Source organism: Sphaerodactylus townsendi, linkage group LG01 (genome assembly GCF_021028975.2).
Source record: "Sphaerodactylus townsendi isolate TG3544 linkage group LG01, MPM_Stown_v2.3, whole genome shotgun sequence".
In the NCBI taxonomy this organism is placed as follows: Eukaryota; Metazoa; Chordata; class Lepidosauria; order Squamata; family Sphaerodactylidae; genus Sphaerodactylus; species Sphaerodactylus townsendi.
The window spans coordinates 192989501-193006748 of NC_059425.1; the positions used below are offsets into that span (position 1 = coordinate 192989501).

General features: G+C 47.0%; 1 protein-coding gene across 1 annotated transcript; it reads right to left on the reverse strand.

Annotated features, from left to right (window-relative positions):
• Positions 1-1051: 1051 nt before the first annotated feature.
• On the reverse strand, positions 1052-14447 carry TDRD6 (tudor domain containing 6). Its single transcript, XM_048502815.1, has 4 exons — positions 8158-14447; positions 6804-6922; positions 5243-5330; positions 1052-1294 (listed from the first exon to the last, which is right to left on the reverse strand). Exons 1-4 carry the CDS (start codon positions 14429-14431, stop codon positions 1224-1226), a joined length of 6552 nt encoding a protein of 2183 aa, XP_048358772.1. The 5' UTR covers positions 14432-14447; the 3' UTR covers positions 1052-1223.
• Between the last annotated feature and the right edge of the window lie 2801 nt (positions 14448-17248).

Below are 17248 nucleotides of genomic sequence, written 5' to 3' on the forward strand. Positions count from 1 at the left end.
TGGTCCGGCGGGCGGGGCGGGGGGGGGGAGGGGGGGGGGGGGGGCGGGGGGGGGGAGGGGGGGGGGGGGGGGGTGGGGATGCTGGCTCTCCAAGAGGAGGCAGTACACCTGATTGTGTGTTATCAATGGTACATATGTTGCCAAATGAGATTTATAGGTGGAAATTTAAGCTGGGGAGGAAATCCCAACATACCTACTGCTGACATCTAAGAATCTGAACTACTGTCTCAGGTTCACGTGCAGCTGGCAACTACAAACTGAAAACCAGATGGGTCCCAAGCACCACTGGTTGAGTACACCTCACACTGCTACAGCCCATGAGCCCCTGCAGTCTGTTCCTGGGGGTCAAATGGCATTCAAACATTTGGGGAGAAGCGAATATCTGCAATAAGAGGGTTTACTGGCAAAAAAAAATCTCTATCCTTCCCTGCATTGACCATGTGGCACCCCTGAAGTCAATGCAATACGTTCATCTCTGGTGTTCAAAGCATCCCCTCCGCCCCTACGTGGTGGCAGAACGTAAACTTCTTGAAACGAACTTCAGTCCTTCCAATAAAGACTGGCAGAGGACGTAATGGTGGCCCCAAGGGTAGACAGCATGAAAAGGGAATTAGTCAGACTCATAGAATCATCGAGTTGGAAGAGACCACAAGGGCCATCAAGTCCCTGCAATGCAGGAACACACAATCATGGGAGACAAGGAAGAGATGGACCCCGGGACTGAGCCAGTGGGGCTCTGAAGACAACTGCCCTGCGATTTTCTTACAGGCGTTCCAAACAACCCACCCAAGCACAACATTATACTTATCTGCCAAAGGGAGAAGAGACTTGGACTAAACAGCCTGTATGGCCCCTTCCACTCTGATTCTACAACTCTCGTGGGTCTCTTAAGGTGCTACTGAACTCAAAGTGAGCTCTTCTACTTCAGATCAACACTGTTACCCTCTGAAATTACCAAGCATATTCAAGAGAAATGCTTAATTATTCAGCATAGTTCTGTGTAGCAGCCTGCTATTGTTACCAGAGCAAAAAGTTTGCATCAGAAGAGAGATGAACAGCAATAACAAAACAGTTTTATTCTTCCTGACAATAAATTGAAAACACAAAGCTTTCAAAACATCTGGAGCTTTTGTGTTGAAGAGGGCAGTGCCATCAGTGCTGTCCTCCATCCAGAAATCCGGAGAAGCGTGTGATGAAGGCAGCTCCATCTGTCAGATGCACCCTCACTCTTGCTGGTCCATTAACCTCAAAGGATCAACAGAGTCGTCGGAACCACCCATCTCTTCTTTCACACCTGAAGACACAAAGAAGAACTTCAGTATGTATTTAAAACAGATGCAGCTATTTGTGGTTACATTAAAACTACTGTAAAAGAACCAAACCTCCAAGGCCAGTTAGCTAAAAAGAAGAAGAGTTTGGATTTATATCCCCACTTTCTCTCCAATAAGGAGACTCAAAGGGCCTTACAATATCCTCCCCCCCACCCCCCAACCAAACACTCTGGGAAGTGGGTGGGACAGAGAGCTCCAAAGAACTGTGAGTAGCCCAAGGTCACCCAGCAGGCATGTGTTGGGAGTGCACAAACTAATCTGGTTCACCAAATAAGCCTGCATAGCTCAACAGGCAAAGTGGGGAATCAAACCCAGTTCTCCAGATTAGAGTGCCCCTGCTCTTAACCACTCTAACTAGTTTTAACCCCATTACCCAGAAGATGGCAAAGAAAGTTCTATTTATTTGATTTTTACCCTGCTCTCCCCTGCCACAGCAGGCTCAGAGCAGCTCACAACAATGTAACAACAATAAAAATTATATACCATATAAGCCCAGACCTTTTAGAATAACAGACCTTACAGAGGGCAGCTACACTGGTAACAGCAGGCTTGATTCTCAGCAGCTCCCACTATGTTCTGCAGCAAAGGTCTGCAACCTACTTCAGGGAACCCTTTCCACATTAACTAGTCTGCAGACCTCTCCCAATCCATCCTGGTGTGTCTGAGGAATTTCTCTCACCCCAGTATAGCCCAGCCGTCCCACAAAGTCCCAGTGCTGCCCACATGAACTAAGTGGGTAGCCAATAAATCTAAAATTCCTGCAGCTGCAGATGGCAAAGGAGGTTCTCTGCAAAAAGATCTCTGCGGAGGGGAGGGGAGGGGAGGGGAGGGGAGGGGAGGGGAGGGGAGGAACATACATAGAAAAGACTCCTGGAGGGTGAAACACATTTCTGCCCAGAGAGTGACTCTCCTCCTCCGTGGATCTGTCTGATCTTCTTTTACATTTCACACAGTGAGTGATTAGAATGTGGGATTCCCTGCCAGAGCGTGTGGCGACGGCCACAGGAGAAAGTTTTAAAAAGGGATTCGACAGAGTCATGGAGGAAACGTCTTTCAGCAGCCACTTGCCACGGTGACGAAAGAAAAAGATTAGTTGGATTTTTGTCCCATTTTTCTCAACCAAAATGAGTCCCAAAGTGGTTTACAATCACCCTGCTTTCCCTCCCCACAATGCCCATCTTGTGGGGTAGGTGGCGCTGAGAGAGTTCAGAGAGAACTGTGACTGGTTTAAGGTCACCCAACAGGCTTCATGTGTAGGAGTTGGGAATCAACTCAGTTCTCCAGATTAGAGTCCGTCACGCAGGTGAAAGAGAGGGGAATCAAAAATGGTTCTCCAGATTAGAGTCCACTTGTTCTTAACCACTACACCATGCTGGCTAAAGAGAACCTCCACATTCAGAGGCAGTAACCCCCTGAAAACCTGTCCCAGGAGACATTGGGGAAGGCTTTGGCCTCTATGGCCTGTTTGTTGGACTTCCAGAAGAACTGGTTGGCCACTGTGTGAGACAGAATGCTGGACTAGATAGACCACCAGTCTGATCCAGCAGGGCTCTTCTTATATTCTTAAGGTGGTCTGATTCAATGCTTATCCTGTGTTAGTTACTTTACCACTGTCATTTGGAAAAGCTCAGCTAAGAAATAGTATCGCAGCCCTTCATTTCTAGAAAAGAGATTGTCTGTTTAGAAATGCCAAAACACCAATCTCTGATCTGGAAACCTTTTTATGGTCTGTCTGGGTATTGAAGAGTGTGTGTGTGTCTAAAGTACTGTCCAATCACAGCAGACTTCAGAGACCCTGTAGGGGTTTCACGACAAGAGATGTTCAGAGGGGATTAGCATTGCCTGCTTTTGTGTGGGTTGAGAGAGTTCTGAGAGAACTGTGACTGACCCAAGATCACTCAGGACACTGCATGGAGGAGTGGGGGAGCAAACCTAGTTCCCTAGATTAGAGTCTGTCACTCTTAACCACTACACCACACTGGCTCTCAGTTGGTGGGGGGGGTCATCTGTAATTCCTTAATAATTATATAAAAAATACATGCTGTCAGGGCCATCTTTGTTATCTAGACTGATCCACAATATACTAAGCGCTACTAAGGAGCAGCAGTGCCATAGTGGTTAACAGCAGGTGCACTCTAATCTGGAGAAGCCGGGTTTGATTCCCCACTCTGCCGCCTGAGCTGTGGAAGCTTATCTGGGGAATTCAGATTAGCCTGTGCACTCCCACACACGCCAGCTGGGTGACCTTGGTCTATTCAGTTCTTTGGAGCTCTCTCAGCTCCACCCACCTCACAGGGTGTTTGTTGTGAGGGGGAAGGGAAAGGAGTTTGTAAGCCCCTTTGAGTCTCCTTACAGGAGAGAAAGGGGGGGGGGGATATAAATCCAATTATTATTATTCTTCTATTGCGATCCCTGCTTTGGCAACAGCAGGCAGAGGTTACTACTGGGACTAACAGGCCAGCCAATGTGGGCTGTTTAGCATCTGTCAACATTCTTAGCATTTTGAATCTAATTTTAAACCTTTTAGGGAAATGAAAAAAAGTTTATATTACGGCTAACTGCTCTACACTGTAGTGCTGAGATTCAAGGCTAGCACCTGTGGAACGTCTTTGGAACTATCAACAAATAGAGAGGGGAAAGATAGGGGAAAAAAATTGAAGGGGGGGTTTCTGTGCTTGTGAATTACATGCTGCCGTTCTAACATGATCAATTTTAGAAAGATATGTTCTCTTGAGCCCAACTGATTATGTTGGAGATTATGCTCAGTTAGGAGCATTTCTCAGGCAAGCTGACCAGTCTACGTAGTACGTTCAGCTAACCAAGTTTTGGCTATAACTGGGCTCTTAGGCCTGACTGCTGCACCCTCACAGCAAGGCAATCTGTGAGGTTAACTCCTACAGCAGCCCCAAAATGGGCCAACTAAAAAAGAGGCTTCACCAGTACACCAGTGCATTAAGAGCGAAAAGTGCCCTCGAGCACTCTGGCACCTGCCCCATCTCAAGAGTCACATTGAACTACGGAACTACCACAAAACCTCTCACTCTGCTTGTCCCAAAATCTAATGCAGTGGAGTACCAGAAGAAAGAGGGTCTTGTCAAGGTTTCCATTCCCTGGAGAAACCTCCTTGTGACTTGTCCTGGCTCCAAAGATCAGTGCTAAATTAAAGACCACTCCTGTAAACCTCTGCATGTGTCAGAAGACACAGCGGTGGACAAGGGTCAGTGGGAACCACAAAGGTGGCCTGGCTGCTAAATCAAGCTGGAGACCCCCTTGAAGTTAATTCCTGGAAATAATAATCTGTGCCATCTTCACAGTCTGTCACTTCACCTAGCAACTGAAAGGTCCACTTACGTGACTGGAAGCACAGCTTGAACTATCCCTTCCACATGGCAGGTGGCACGGAAAGCCACTGCACAGGCACTGCAGCACTGCAAATTGGCACCAGATTGCCACCAAGAAACACAACTCCACTCTCTTGCTACCAATTTGCTCAGGGCATTTCAACTCTGTTCAGAATTACTGAACATAGGTCTTACTGTAGCACGTGCACACATCTTATTTCTGGTCTCCTCGTACATTCAGAGATAACTTTACCACTCCATCTAAGAGGGAAAGCGAGTGTATGTGCTATCAAGTCACAGCTAACTTAGGAGACCCTGTTGGCTTTTCAAGGCAAGAGACACTAGGAGGTAGTTTGCCATTGCCTGCCTCCTTGGGGGCTGACAAAGTTCTGAGAGAACTGTGACTGGCCCAAGATCACCCAGCAGGCTTCACATGGAGGAGTTCAGTTCTCCAGATTAGACTGCTGCTCTGAACCACTACACCACACTGGCTCCGTAATATTATGCACAGACCAAAAAACCAAGAATCAAAACCCACAGGAACTCAGCAAGAACTTACGTATTATTTACCTGAAATTGTAAAGATGTTCTCCTCATCTTCACCTGCTGAACTACTTTTTGACAACGAAAGTGAGGTACCCGTTCCATCAAACAACATCTGCAGGAGGGAAAAGCCCCAGGAAGTTCAACTGATAGACATGAGAATATTTTCCTTCTGATGTACATATTTCAATTTGACTACTTGACCATATTAAGTGTACTAGGTAGGTTTTATCAACAGGTATGTCTTAGTACCCTGTTTCCCCGAAAATAAGACAGTGTCTTATATTAATTTTTGCTCCCAAAGATGCGCTATGTCTTATTTTCAGGGGATGTCTTATTTTTCCGCTCCACAGCTGTATGCTCTGGTCGACGAGCATGCTTCCAAACAAAAACTTTGCTACGTCTTACTTTCAGGGGATGCTTTATATTTAGTACTTCAGCAAAATCTCTACTACGTCTTATTTTCAGGAGATGTCTTATTTTCGGGGAAACAGGGCATAATGTAATCTTAAGCACAAATCAGTTAATAAAACATTCATTTATATTCATGGTGGGACTTCTATTACAGAGGTAAGGTGCCAGACAGCATTATTACATTAGTAGAAATCTGAATAGACTACCAGCAAAAACCCTGCTCACAACCTAAGTTTGATCCCAACAGAAGTCAGGTTTCAGTAGCTGGATCAAGTTTGATTCAGTTTTGCCTCCTTCCAAAGTCGTTCAAATGAATACCCAGTTTGCTGGGAGTAAAGTGTAGATGACTGGGGGAGGAAATGGCAAGCCAACCTGTTAATATAGCCTGCCTACTAAATGTCAGGATTCTTCACATACAGCCATTTTCAGAAAACAGCATTCCATTAGCCACCTTTCAATTTACTGGTAAGGAAACTTGATTGTAGTATATAGATAGTAGTAAAATATATACACACACACCCACACACTCAAGCTCCTTTAAGTGAATTGTCACAGAACCTCTTTCCTTGTTAGCTTTAATTTTGGGAAGTCACCCTTTAACCACACCTGATTTACGATTTAAAAATTATGTATTAGTACTACATTTTAAAACTGAATTCTTATTTTAAGTTACTGAGATTTTAAATGGGCTGATGGATCTGCATTTGATTGAACTGATTGACTGATTGACTTTCTCTGTAATAATGCTGATAAACAAAAATAAATAACCATGCCTGACAGTTTAATAGATGAACCAAAGTTCAAATATAGGCAGACTCAAAAAGTTCATTTCACTCCTCTGCTTTTCCCCATCTTCTGTGTTATGTACAAGCTTGCTGCTGGTGTAACTGTGACAATCAATACAACCTCAATCACTTCTTCAGAATAATAGTGAGGAGTGCACTTTAGTTGGACCCAAGTTCTGTCCAGGAATCCCACTCCCAACCATTTATAGGACTGACTGTCTCTTCATCCCCATTTGAAGGATTCAAAACCTTTACATTTTAACAGACATGTCAACTTAAGTAAAGGGCAGCTAAAAGTTCTCCTACTGAGTGAATACTATAAGATATATTTAGGGTTTTTAGGGTTTCATCTTAATGTTAACTTACTCAGAATATTCTCGTTGCCTCACCTTTGTATCTTCAGCAGAAGAGCCCAAGATCTGAGCCTCATGCTCATGTTTACCTGTCCCCACCAGGCATTTGGATCCAGCATCAAATCCTTTCAACTCGTAAGGAGTTTCATTTTTTTCTGTCAAGAGAACACACTGTTTACAAGCACCTCTCCTGCTTCAAGGTAAAACCTATATGAAATGAGACCAAGGGTGAATTTCTCTTCACCCAGGAGGCACGGAATGGTAAGTTCCAGCCAGAGTTGCTAGATATGAGCTCACCCAGCCCCAGCCCCATTTTGCTCCCCAGACACTAGTACTTGAAGATATATACACAAGCACAGCTCTTATTTCCCCCACCCTCCCCGATACAACAGCTAAACAGTACTCAAATCTTCTTCCCTTTCAAAATGATCTTTGTAACACAGCAAAGTGAGCTCTGTTTACATGAACACACACAACCCCCCCTCCCCATCTTAATTCTTGTAGTTTTGTTCCAAACAGCCCAATTATGTTAGACGCACATAGGGATAGGGCATACTTATTACAGTATCAGAATTTAAGAGGTGTTAAAAAGAAAGAGATAGGACACTGGTCCGGACAGGATGGGACAAAACTCCTTCAGCAGTTGCAATGAAGGGGAGAATTTTGGGAACTGAACATTTTTCCAAAAATGTTGGAAATTTACAGCAGCTCATAAGAGATGTATCAAATCAATAATGGAAGCCACGACCTCTCTCTCTGCCAGAGCTGAACAAGACTGTTAATGATAGGTCATTTCAGAAGACATTGACTGACAGGGGCGCTGTAAGTCACAAGTGACTTGGTGGCACTTGGCACACATACCGGATGCCAGGACTGCAGAAACAGGGGGGTCCCAGAAAGGAAATATTCTGAGCATGAATGTTTGGCTCATTCCGCACATGCAGAATAATGCACTTTCAAACTGCTTTCAGTGCTCTTTGAAGCTGTGCGGAATGACAAAATCCACTTGCAAACAGTTGTGAAAGTGGTTTGAAAACGCACTATTTTGTGTGTGCGGAAGGGGGCTTTGCTTCAGAAAATGAGAATGTGGCATTCTGATAACAAATCTATTTACTTGAATTGATACACGAAGTCTTTGTAACAACTGAGACAGAAAGAAACATATATTCTATGTGGTCAAAAGACAATTCAGTCCATCTTTTTGGCCAATGCAGCTTGTCTCTTCTCCTATGAAGTGCTTCACAATCCCGCTCAGAAAAATGTAAAACACACTGGTTTGCTGCTCATTAGCAATTACTTTTTAAACACTGGTATATTCAAGCTAAATGAGACGGCTATGTGCTCGAAACATCAAACTTTGCTTCTAACAAAGAAAAAAAACCCAGCTTACCTGCACTCTGACGTGAAGTTTCAGCTTGCTCTCCTGCTAGAAGCCTACTTGCAGAATCCTTGTTGGCCAACTCGTGGTTGCTTTCTTCAAAACATCCGCACATGACGAGCCTCGCCTTGATTTGTTCAGAGCTTTCCTCCAACACAACTTTCTCTCTGACGCTGTCTGGCACTGGGGTAGCCTGTTCGATTTCACACAGACCTATCTCCTCTCCCATGTAACATTCGGCTTGTGGATTTAATGCGCCTCCTGAAAGGGATGGCTGGCTCTCCGGGACCGTGGGAGAGAGTGCAGCAGGCAGTAAGGACAGCTCCTTGATTTCAGGAGATAGCAAAAGTGGTGTTGAAGAGACCAGTGGCTCTAGCGGCTTCTCCTGACCGCAGGGGAGCCAACGGTCCACTTCAACTGTTAGCAAAGGACTCTGTTCCAACTCTCTTTCCACACAGGGCACTTCAACCAAGTCCAGTTTGGAGCTCTCTCCCATTTCTTCACATGAGAAGTAATTCAAACGAAGAACTTCCAGCTCTGGCAGCAGCTGCTCGTTATTAGAGGAGAAAGGCACTTCTAATTGCACTGAGTCTGAAGAGTCTTTTTCAGCACTCAACAGCAACTCCACTTCAAATGGATCCAGTTGTGTGGTTTTCTTTTGGCCTCTGGCCTCCTCTTGGGCTTTGAAGGAATTCTGTCCTGACGCTTCAGTTTCAATACTTGTTGCAAGCTGAGTTTCAGAACAACTTACAACAAACATCTTGCCATCACTTTCTCTCTCAGGGACAGAACAGTCCAGTTCATTTTCAGGCACTTCAGGTATAGCTGGTTGCTCCCCTATATCAGGAACCTCAAAAGTGGCTGGGTGGTGCCTGGTTGGACATTCATTTCCTTCACTTTGACAAAAGCCCACATTTCTGGTAGATGCGGAACAGTTTCCTGTTGGCCAAAAAGGCACTGAAGCACATAACGAATCCTCTAATTCCCTGGTATCGGTGCAAGCAGACATTCCCGTTTCACAGACTACAACTTCAAAGTCTTGCTCCTTCGTGTCTTTGTTCTGTCGTTCGAGACTGAGGCTGTTAGCCACAGTTGAGCCACTGAGTTCAGTGTTAGGCTTCCAAAAAGGTTTCATTTGTATATTGATGCTTCCGCTTTGACTTTTCAAATTAACAACAAATAAGGGAATTTCAAAAGGCTTACTGCACAGTATTTCCATGACTGTAACATCTAGTAAAGAATCCACTATTTTATTGAAGAAATCATTTGTTCCTTCTACCCATGACCCCTCAGAAGACTTAAATCCAAACAGACAACATAGAAATGCTTGCGGAGGTAGCAATAATAGCTCATCAGAAATCGGTCTTAACATCTCTCGGCTGGAGAGTTCCTCAGTTCCATAATCAATATGAGCAACTCTCAAGGTGTTCTCTTCCACACTGATAACTACTGCTCGGTAAAAATCCTTAGAACCTTTTGCTAGACAAGCGTGACCAATTTTAATATCAGCTATGTTGCAAGCAGCCGGTTTCTTAGCATCCTGGAGCTTCTTTTCAATGGAATGGATGTCATCAAGATCAGGAAAGTGACACCAGAAATGTCCTGGGCTTCTTGTGGCTCTTGCAAAGGCTTTCACAGTTTGACCAACTCCAGGTGTCTTCCAGAAAAATGATTTGGCATCCTGTACACCTGAGGGTTCGCTAGGCTTTTCAGAAATAATTTCACTCAAACTTGTCATGACAACCTCAGTTTCATTTTTGTCAGATGCCTCTGCTGAAACAGATTTTTTGCACAAAAGATGACTAATAACTAAATCTGCTGTCACATTACCTTCTCCGTCACACAGAATAATTTCCCATTTGCCTTCAAGTTGTTCCACAAATTCACAGTTCATCTCGATTTCACCCGTGCTCTGAGAGAAGCACAGCACTGCTTCCTCTGTCCACTCTGAGTGACCTGTGGTCTTAACTCCTCCCAATGAGCAAGGAATGGCCATTGCTGGAAACAGTGCACACTCTTCCAGGAGTCTACACGTTTTGCAAATATTAACTACTGCGGTATTACCATAATCAATATACTGTACGCTGACCAACTCATCTGACGATTGCCTTTGGACAACAGCTCTATACCACAAGCCGTCTTCCGGGAAAACAGCACATATTAAATCTCCTACATGAAGCTGCTGTCCACTTAGGTTCTCAACTATTCCAGACTGGTTTTGCTTCTCTGAAATACTGTCAATCAAGGGCTCATCTTCTACTAGCTGAACATAAAAGTCAGAAGGATTATTTGTATGAGAAACATACACTAAGGTTTTAAAACCAGGGCTTATATTTTTCAGAGGTAAATCACACATTTTCTTAAGTGAAGGATTTATGCAAGTCTCATTTTGATGTCTGGTTTTCAAGCTGTCAGCTTTCTCTTCTCTCTTTTCAAGGGGGAAACAGGGTCCACTCTTATCTGCCACAAGGTCAGTTTGGTTACATCTTTCTACTGGAAAAGGAGACTGTGTCATCTTCACTACTGGCTTTGTTTTCTGCTGAAAGGGTTCCGCTTCTCTGCACAAAGAGGGACTGTTACCGCCACAGGATTCCAGATTTTTAGACATGCATCTCTTAATATTTGGAGTAGAATGGTCAACACCTGTAAAGACTGGCCTTCTTGCTACGCTGCCCGTTTCCCTATTTTCTGCTGATCTGACCCATCCTTTGCTGCCTTGCAAACCTAAGCCTTCCTTCAGTTTCGCATTGATTTGCATTTTGTCAGCATATAATTCAACTACCAGTTTTCCATCAGGCTCTTTTGCTACAATTACAGCTTTTAAGGGCTTATCTAGCACGGCCTTTTCAAACTGTGCAATGGTTTCTTTAGGTGCATCAGCAATATCAGATAGTGAACATTTTATGGCTTGCATTGGCAAAAGCAGTATCTCATAGGCATCTCTGGGTATTAAAATCAGATCTTCTTTTGACAGTGACTCAGTATTCCCAAAATCCACAAAGAAGACTTCTTCAGTAGAACCTCCACTAGCCAGTATTGCCCTGTACCAGCAGCCATCAGTATACTTTGCAAGATACAATTCTCCACGGACCGGCAACGATTTCCGACTATGTCCCATTTTGCTGAGTTTATTAATGCTATTTGTTAAGCGTTCAAGTAGATGTGACCTTCTGGCAAGCTGGCAGTAGAAGAGACACGGATCGTTAATGTGCGTGACATAGATCATCTCTTCACTTCCTATTTTGATGTCATGCGCTGAATAACAGTAAGAAAGCAGCTGAATCGATGATGTCAATGGTTTCTCCGGCTCTACAGGTCTGGCTAAACCTTTCCTTGTTAGAAAATGGCTTGCGCTTTCAAAAGGCGTGATTAAGTCTACAACGTTCAGGAGGTATGTATTATTTAATGCTGCCAAAGCAAATATAGTACATTTCAGTTCCATTTTGCTTGCTGAATCAACAAATTCCTGAAAAGATTCAGTAGCCTTTTCATCCCAAATAAAAGGATCATTATTATTTGGTTGAATTAAATTGTAAAGGCTACATCGGAAAGCCTGGGCCCTCAGCTTGAGAAACACAGTGCTAATTGAACGGAGGTTCTTTAGAGAAACATGCTCTTTATTTCCATAGTCAACATAAATCACTTCTACCTTTTCTGTAGGATGGCCAGCATGAACAATAAGAGCTCTGTACCACTTCCCATCTTCTGAATACTTAGCCAAACACACAGGGTTAGGCCAGTCATGGGGCTGTGCTGAATGAGCACAGTAATGCTGAATATCAGCCATAAGCAACCTCAGATCGTGGGAGGTTTTAGCTAACTGACACCAAAAGAGACTAGGACTTTCAATGTAAGATACTATGACATCTACTGTACTTCCAACTTCTAACTGCCCTTCACAAGATAATCCTGGCTGTATTTCAGAGTAGGCTTGTGTAAGTCGGGGCGAACCACTTGGGACAGCCCTAGAGTCTTCTTTTGGAAATGTTTCACTGGGCAAAGAGCAAAAATCTCCAGCTGCCTGGTATTTGGCCGACAAAGCTGAAATCAAGCAGGGGGCTAGGTGATCATCTTTTCCAGAGGTCAATCTCACAGGATTGTGAATTGTCACCTGTTCTTTAGTACCTCTTCTTAGAGGCATATCTGAACGTTTCTGGACGGTCTCCAAAACTGCATTGTCTTCATGCTTGGCATATTTCCCCTGCGACATGATTTTGGCTAAGCTCTTTTCTCCTGAGAGAGAATGATCAAAAAGCTCAACTATGTAAATGTCCCCTTGCTTGCCCAAGACCTGTACGACCAGTTCCTTGTTCAACACAGCTTTCTTGAAATAGTCTACAGAGCCTGAACTCCAAGGCTGACCCGAGGAAGGATTAACCAAGGCACATCTGAGTGCCAGGGCAGGAAGTTCTCTGAACTGAGGAAGCAGCTCCTTCACTTTATACAGGTCAACTATTTCCACATTCCCCCTGTCAACCAGATATACTTCAATGCCTTGCTCCTGCACACTGTTGACAATGGCACGGTGGTAAGAGTTCTCCTTCAACAATGCACAGCACAAGGAACCTGGCTGGGGCTCAAGGAGAATACCCTCCAGTTTTTTGCTTTGGGAATAGAAGTCTTGTAAGTTTTGTTTCAAGTGACAAAGAGACTGATGATACTCCTGGAGGCACATGGAAAACTGTGTGGGATCTCTGAGGAATGACACTTGGGCTTTGTGGCACTCACCTACTTTCAGGCATACACTAGACAGGGAGGCAGCAGTAAGCGTGGCCAGTGCTCCTAGTGGCTCCTTCTTAGCGGGGGCATCAATCCCTTCCTGTTCAGCCACTACGTCAGAAGGGGATCCCTGATGACTGTGCACAAATCTCTGGGTCAGGCAGCGTGCCTGTACTCCAAAAAGGCAGTTGAGGTTGAAGCCTTCTTCCCTGAAAAGAGTCACGTAATACACATGCTCAAAGGCACTATAAGCTTCAATGTTGGCTTGAACTGCCTTGCCCAGCAGCAAGGTCTTCAGCTCACTGATCTGTGAATGGGTCCAGCCACAGCCTCCATCTGTGATCCCCTGTAGCGAGCAGAGGTAGGTCACCACCGGCATGCGGAAACACTCTATTGGCAAGCGACGCAGGTTCCTCTTGGTCACAAACTCCTTCCTGCCATAGTCCACACAGATCACCTGGGCAACTGCCCCAGGCTGCTCTTCTGGACCACCCCCAGGACAGATCTCAAGAAGCAGAGCTCGGTACCAGCGTCCGTCTATGCCCCGGGCAGCACAAGGGGAGCCCAAGGTGGGCAAGGCATCTTGTAGGTCTTCTCCTCCAGCCCCCTTGAAGGCTTGGCTCATGGCCTCAGACAGGCGGCAGATCTCTTTGGAGAGGCTGCGCAGCTGGCAGTAGATCCGGTGGGGGTCGCAGATCTGGGTCACCAGCACCGACTCAGTCATGTTCAACTCCAACTTGGGGTAGAAGTACTCCAGGGAGCCGGTGTTGAGCTGGCCTTGGGCAGAAGTGGCCACGGCAGGAACAGGCACCTGCGGAGGAGGAGGAGGAGGAGGCGGCGCTGCCAACGAAGCCTGCTCCGGTAGGGCAGCGCCGCCGCCGCCCAGCGAGGCGTTCAGCAGAGCCCGGAATGCGGCTGGGGAGATCTGGCAGGCCAGGCCCAGGTGGTGCATCTGGGCCAGCAGCCAGGGCAGCTCCAGGACCACCAGCCGCTGCGGGATCAGCACCTCCCGCACCAGGCCGGAGACTTCTTTGCCTTGCAGGCAGTCCAGGAACTCGACGGCCCCGGAGGTCCAGGCGAAGCTGAGGCCCTGGCTCACCCGGGGCTCGCCCGAGGAGGAGGAGGAGGAGGAGGAGGCCTGGGCGCCGAAGCTGCCCAGCGGCACCAGGTCGGCCAGGATGCAGCCCAGCACCTCGGAGGGCAGGTGGAAGAACTCCTGGCGGCCGCGGGCCAGGTAGCGGGCGCCTGCGCAGACCGTGCGGCCCTCGTCGAGCAGGAAGACGCGGCACTGGGGGCGGCCGGGGCCCGGCGGGGGGCCCACCACGCGGCAGCGCAGCCAGCGCCCGCACACCTCCACCAGGCCCAGCTCGCCCACCGACAGGCCGCCCGCCTCGCCCGCCAAGCGCGGGCCCGGCGCCGCCTGGATGTCCTCGCGCAGCCGCCGGTACTGCTCCCGCCACTCGCCCGGCACGCCCCACAGCCGCGCCACCGGCGACCCCGGGCGCACCTCCACGTAGGCCACGCGCAGCTTCACCGAGGCGCCCGGCGTGGGCAGCGCGGAGCACATCGCGGCCTCCCGCCTCAGCCGCTCCCCTCAGCCGCGCCCGCCCGCCCGCCCACGTGACCCGCCCGGCCCGGCCCGGCCGTTGCCTCAACGCTTCCCGCCCACCAACGGTCGCTTCCCCTCCCGCTCGGCGGCCTGGCGGGAATGGCGGCCCCCTCTGGCGCCCCTCAGCCGCGTTTATTCGCGCTTTGTTATCTAGTTCCGCCCCTGAGGCGCCAGCGACCTCAGGGGCCTCCAGAAAGGAGCTCCTGATTTGACCACCTGTCCCTGCCACTGCAGCGGGGTTGGACTCCATCAGGGGTGTCCAACTCTGGTGCTTCAGGTGTTCATGGACTACAATCCCCATCAGCCCCTGCTGGCAGGGCCAATTCAATCCTAAAGCGCACACAAATAAAGAAGAAACAAATGACAGGCCTTGCCCCAAATGTTAACTCTCGTAGTGGTGGCGAACCTTTGGCACGCCAGATGTTATGGACTACGATTCCCATCAGCCCCTGCCAGCATGGCCATGCCGGCAGGGGCTGATGCGGATTGTAGTCCATGAACATCTGACAGCACCAGAGTTGGACACTCCTGGACTAGACGGCCATTGTGGTCTCTTCCAACTCTACGATTCCATAAGCAGCGCAATAAGCCTAGGATTGCAAACGTTGGAGAGGTGGCAACAAGTTTCAGATATCTTACTACACACACACACCTGCCCCCCCCCCTTTTTAAGTTAAGACTCTTCAGCCCTGCTGACTGCTGCTGTTCTTGGGGGCAAACCTTTGGCACTCCAGATGTTATGGACTACAATTCCCATCAGCCCCTGCCAGCATGGCCAATTGGCCATGCTGGAGGGGCTGATGGGAATTGTAGTCCATAACATCTGGAGTGCCAAAGGTTCACCACCACTACAAGAGTTAACATTTGGGCAAGGCCTGTCATTTGTTTCTTCTTTATTTGTGTGTGCTTTAGGATTGAAGAGAGAAGAGTTTGCGATTTATACCCCCCTTTCTCTCCTGTAAAGAGACTCAAATGGGCTTTAAAACTCCTTTTCCCTTTCCCTCCCCTCCACAGATACCTTGTGAAGCAGGTGGGGCTGAGAGAGTTCAGAGAGAACTTGACTGGCCCAAGGTCACCCAGCAGGCTTCATGGGAAGGAGCAGGGAAGCATCCAGTTCACCTGACTAGAGTCCACAGCTCATGTGGAGGAGTGGGGGAATCAAACCCAGCTCTCCAGATTACAGTCCACCTACCCTTAACCGCTACACCACTCTAGCTACCAAAGAGTTTGGATTTATACCCCACTTTTCTCAACTGTAAGAAGTCTCAAAGTGGCTTACAACCATCTTCCCTTCCCCTCCCCACAACAGAAACCTGGTGAGGTAGGTATGGCTGAGAGAGTTCAGAGAGAACTGTAACTAGGCCAAGGTCACCTTGCAGGCTTCACATGAAGGACCAGAGAATCAAACCCAGGTCTCCAGATTAAGAATCCACTGCTCATGTAGAGCAGTAGGGATCGAAACTTCTATTCCCGTCTTCCACCAGTGGGTGAAGACTTGTTTTATTTGGCATTCTTCCTAAGTCCTGTGTTTTTATGTTGTGTGTGTATTTAGTCATTTTAATGATGTATGTGGTTTTGGGAGGAAGTTGATTTGAATGGGGTTAAAGTGTTTTTTATTATTGTTTTAAATTGTTAGCTCCCTTGGTAGCCGTTATGAGGGCAGAAAAGAGGGATATAAATTACATCAATCAAGGACAGGCAGTATTTATTAGCATACCTCTGCTTCATGGACTTGTGATGAGTCTGGGTCTCTACGGTACCTGAACAGCCAGCTTGGAGGAGAAGAAGAGTTGGTTTTATATCTCACTTTTCTCTACCTATTAAATAGTCTCAAAGCAGCTTAGAATTGCCCTCCTTTCCTCTCCCCACAACAGACACCTTGTGAGGCAGGTGGGACTGAGAGAGGTCAGAGAGAACTGTGACTCATCCAGCAGGCTTCATGTGTAGGATCAGGGAAACTAATCCGATCCACCAGATAAGATTCTGCCGCTCATGTGGAAAAGGGGGGAAATCAAACCCAGGAACCTTAAACTGCCCAACCTTCGAAATTTGCCAACGTTTGAAAATTTGATGCCTAATGTTTGAAATGTTTTCCAGCAGTCTGAAGAGTTAGTTCAGGGGTCCCCAACCTGTTTGAGCCTCTAGGCATTTTTGGAATTCTAACACAGCATGGTGGGCACAACTACAAAATGGATGCCACAAAATGGGTGCAGTTGGAGGCAGAGCCAGCCACAACTTGACTTCAGTGACGCAGGGAGGGTCCTTGTGCTGTGATGCCACTGCAGCCCAGGCAATATTTTTAAAAATCTGCACAGTCAGCTAAATCTTCCATAGCTACTCAGAAGCGTTGTTGGGCCAAAACTTATGTGGCCTCACTCACTTTATAAAAACTCTTGGGAGGCACCAAGGTACCCACAGACACCTTAGTGGGGATCCCTTCCCACCCCCACCCCCACCCCCCCAAAAAAACCCCGGGAAAAGCTGGAGACACGTTTGCTGTTTTCAATAAAGCTTAGGACATCCGAATCCTTCTAGGTACCAAATGATACCAGACCTGTGGAGGTGGTTAACATAAAAATAATAGATCTGTATTTAATACAATGTACCTTTAATGTAATGTACTTTTTAATGATTTTCTTTTGAATTTGAAATGAAAAACTAATGTAAGCTTGCTTTTAAGTAGGGCTTTAGGTTTACCATATAATTGCACTGCTCTGACCTGGATAATCAGATCTCAGACGCTAAACAGGGTCAGCCTGGCTTAGTACTTGGGTG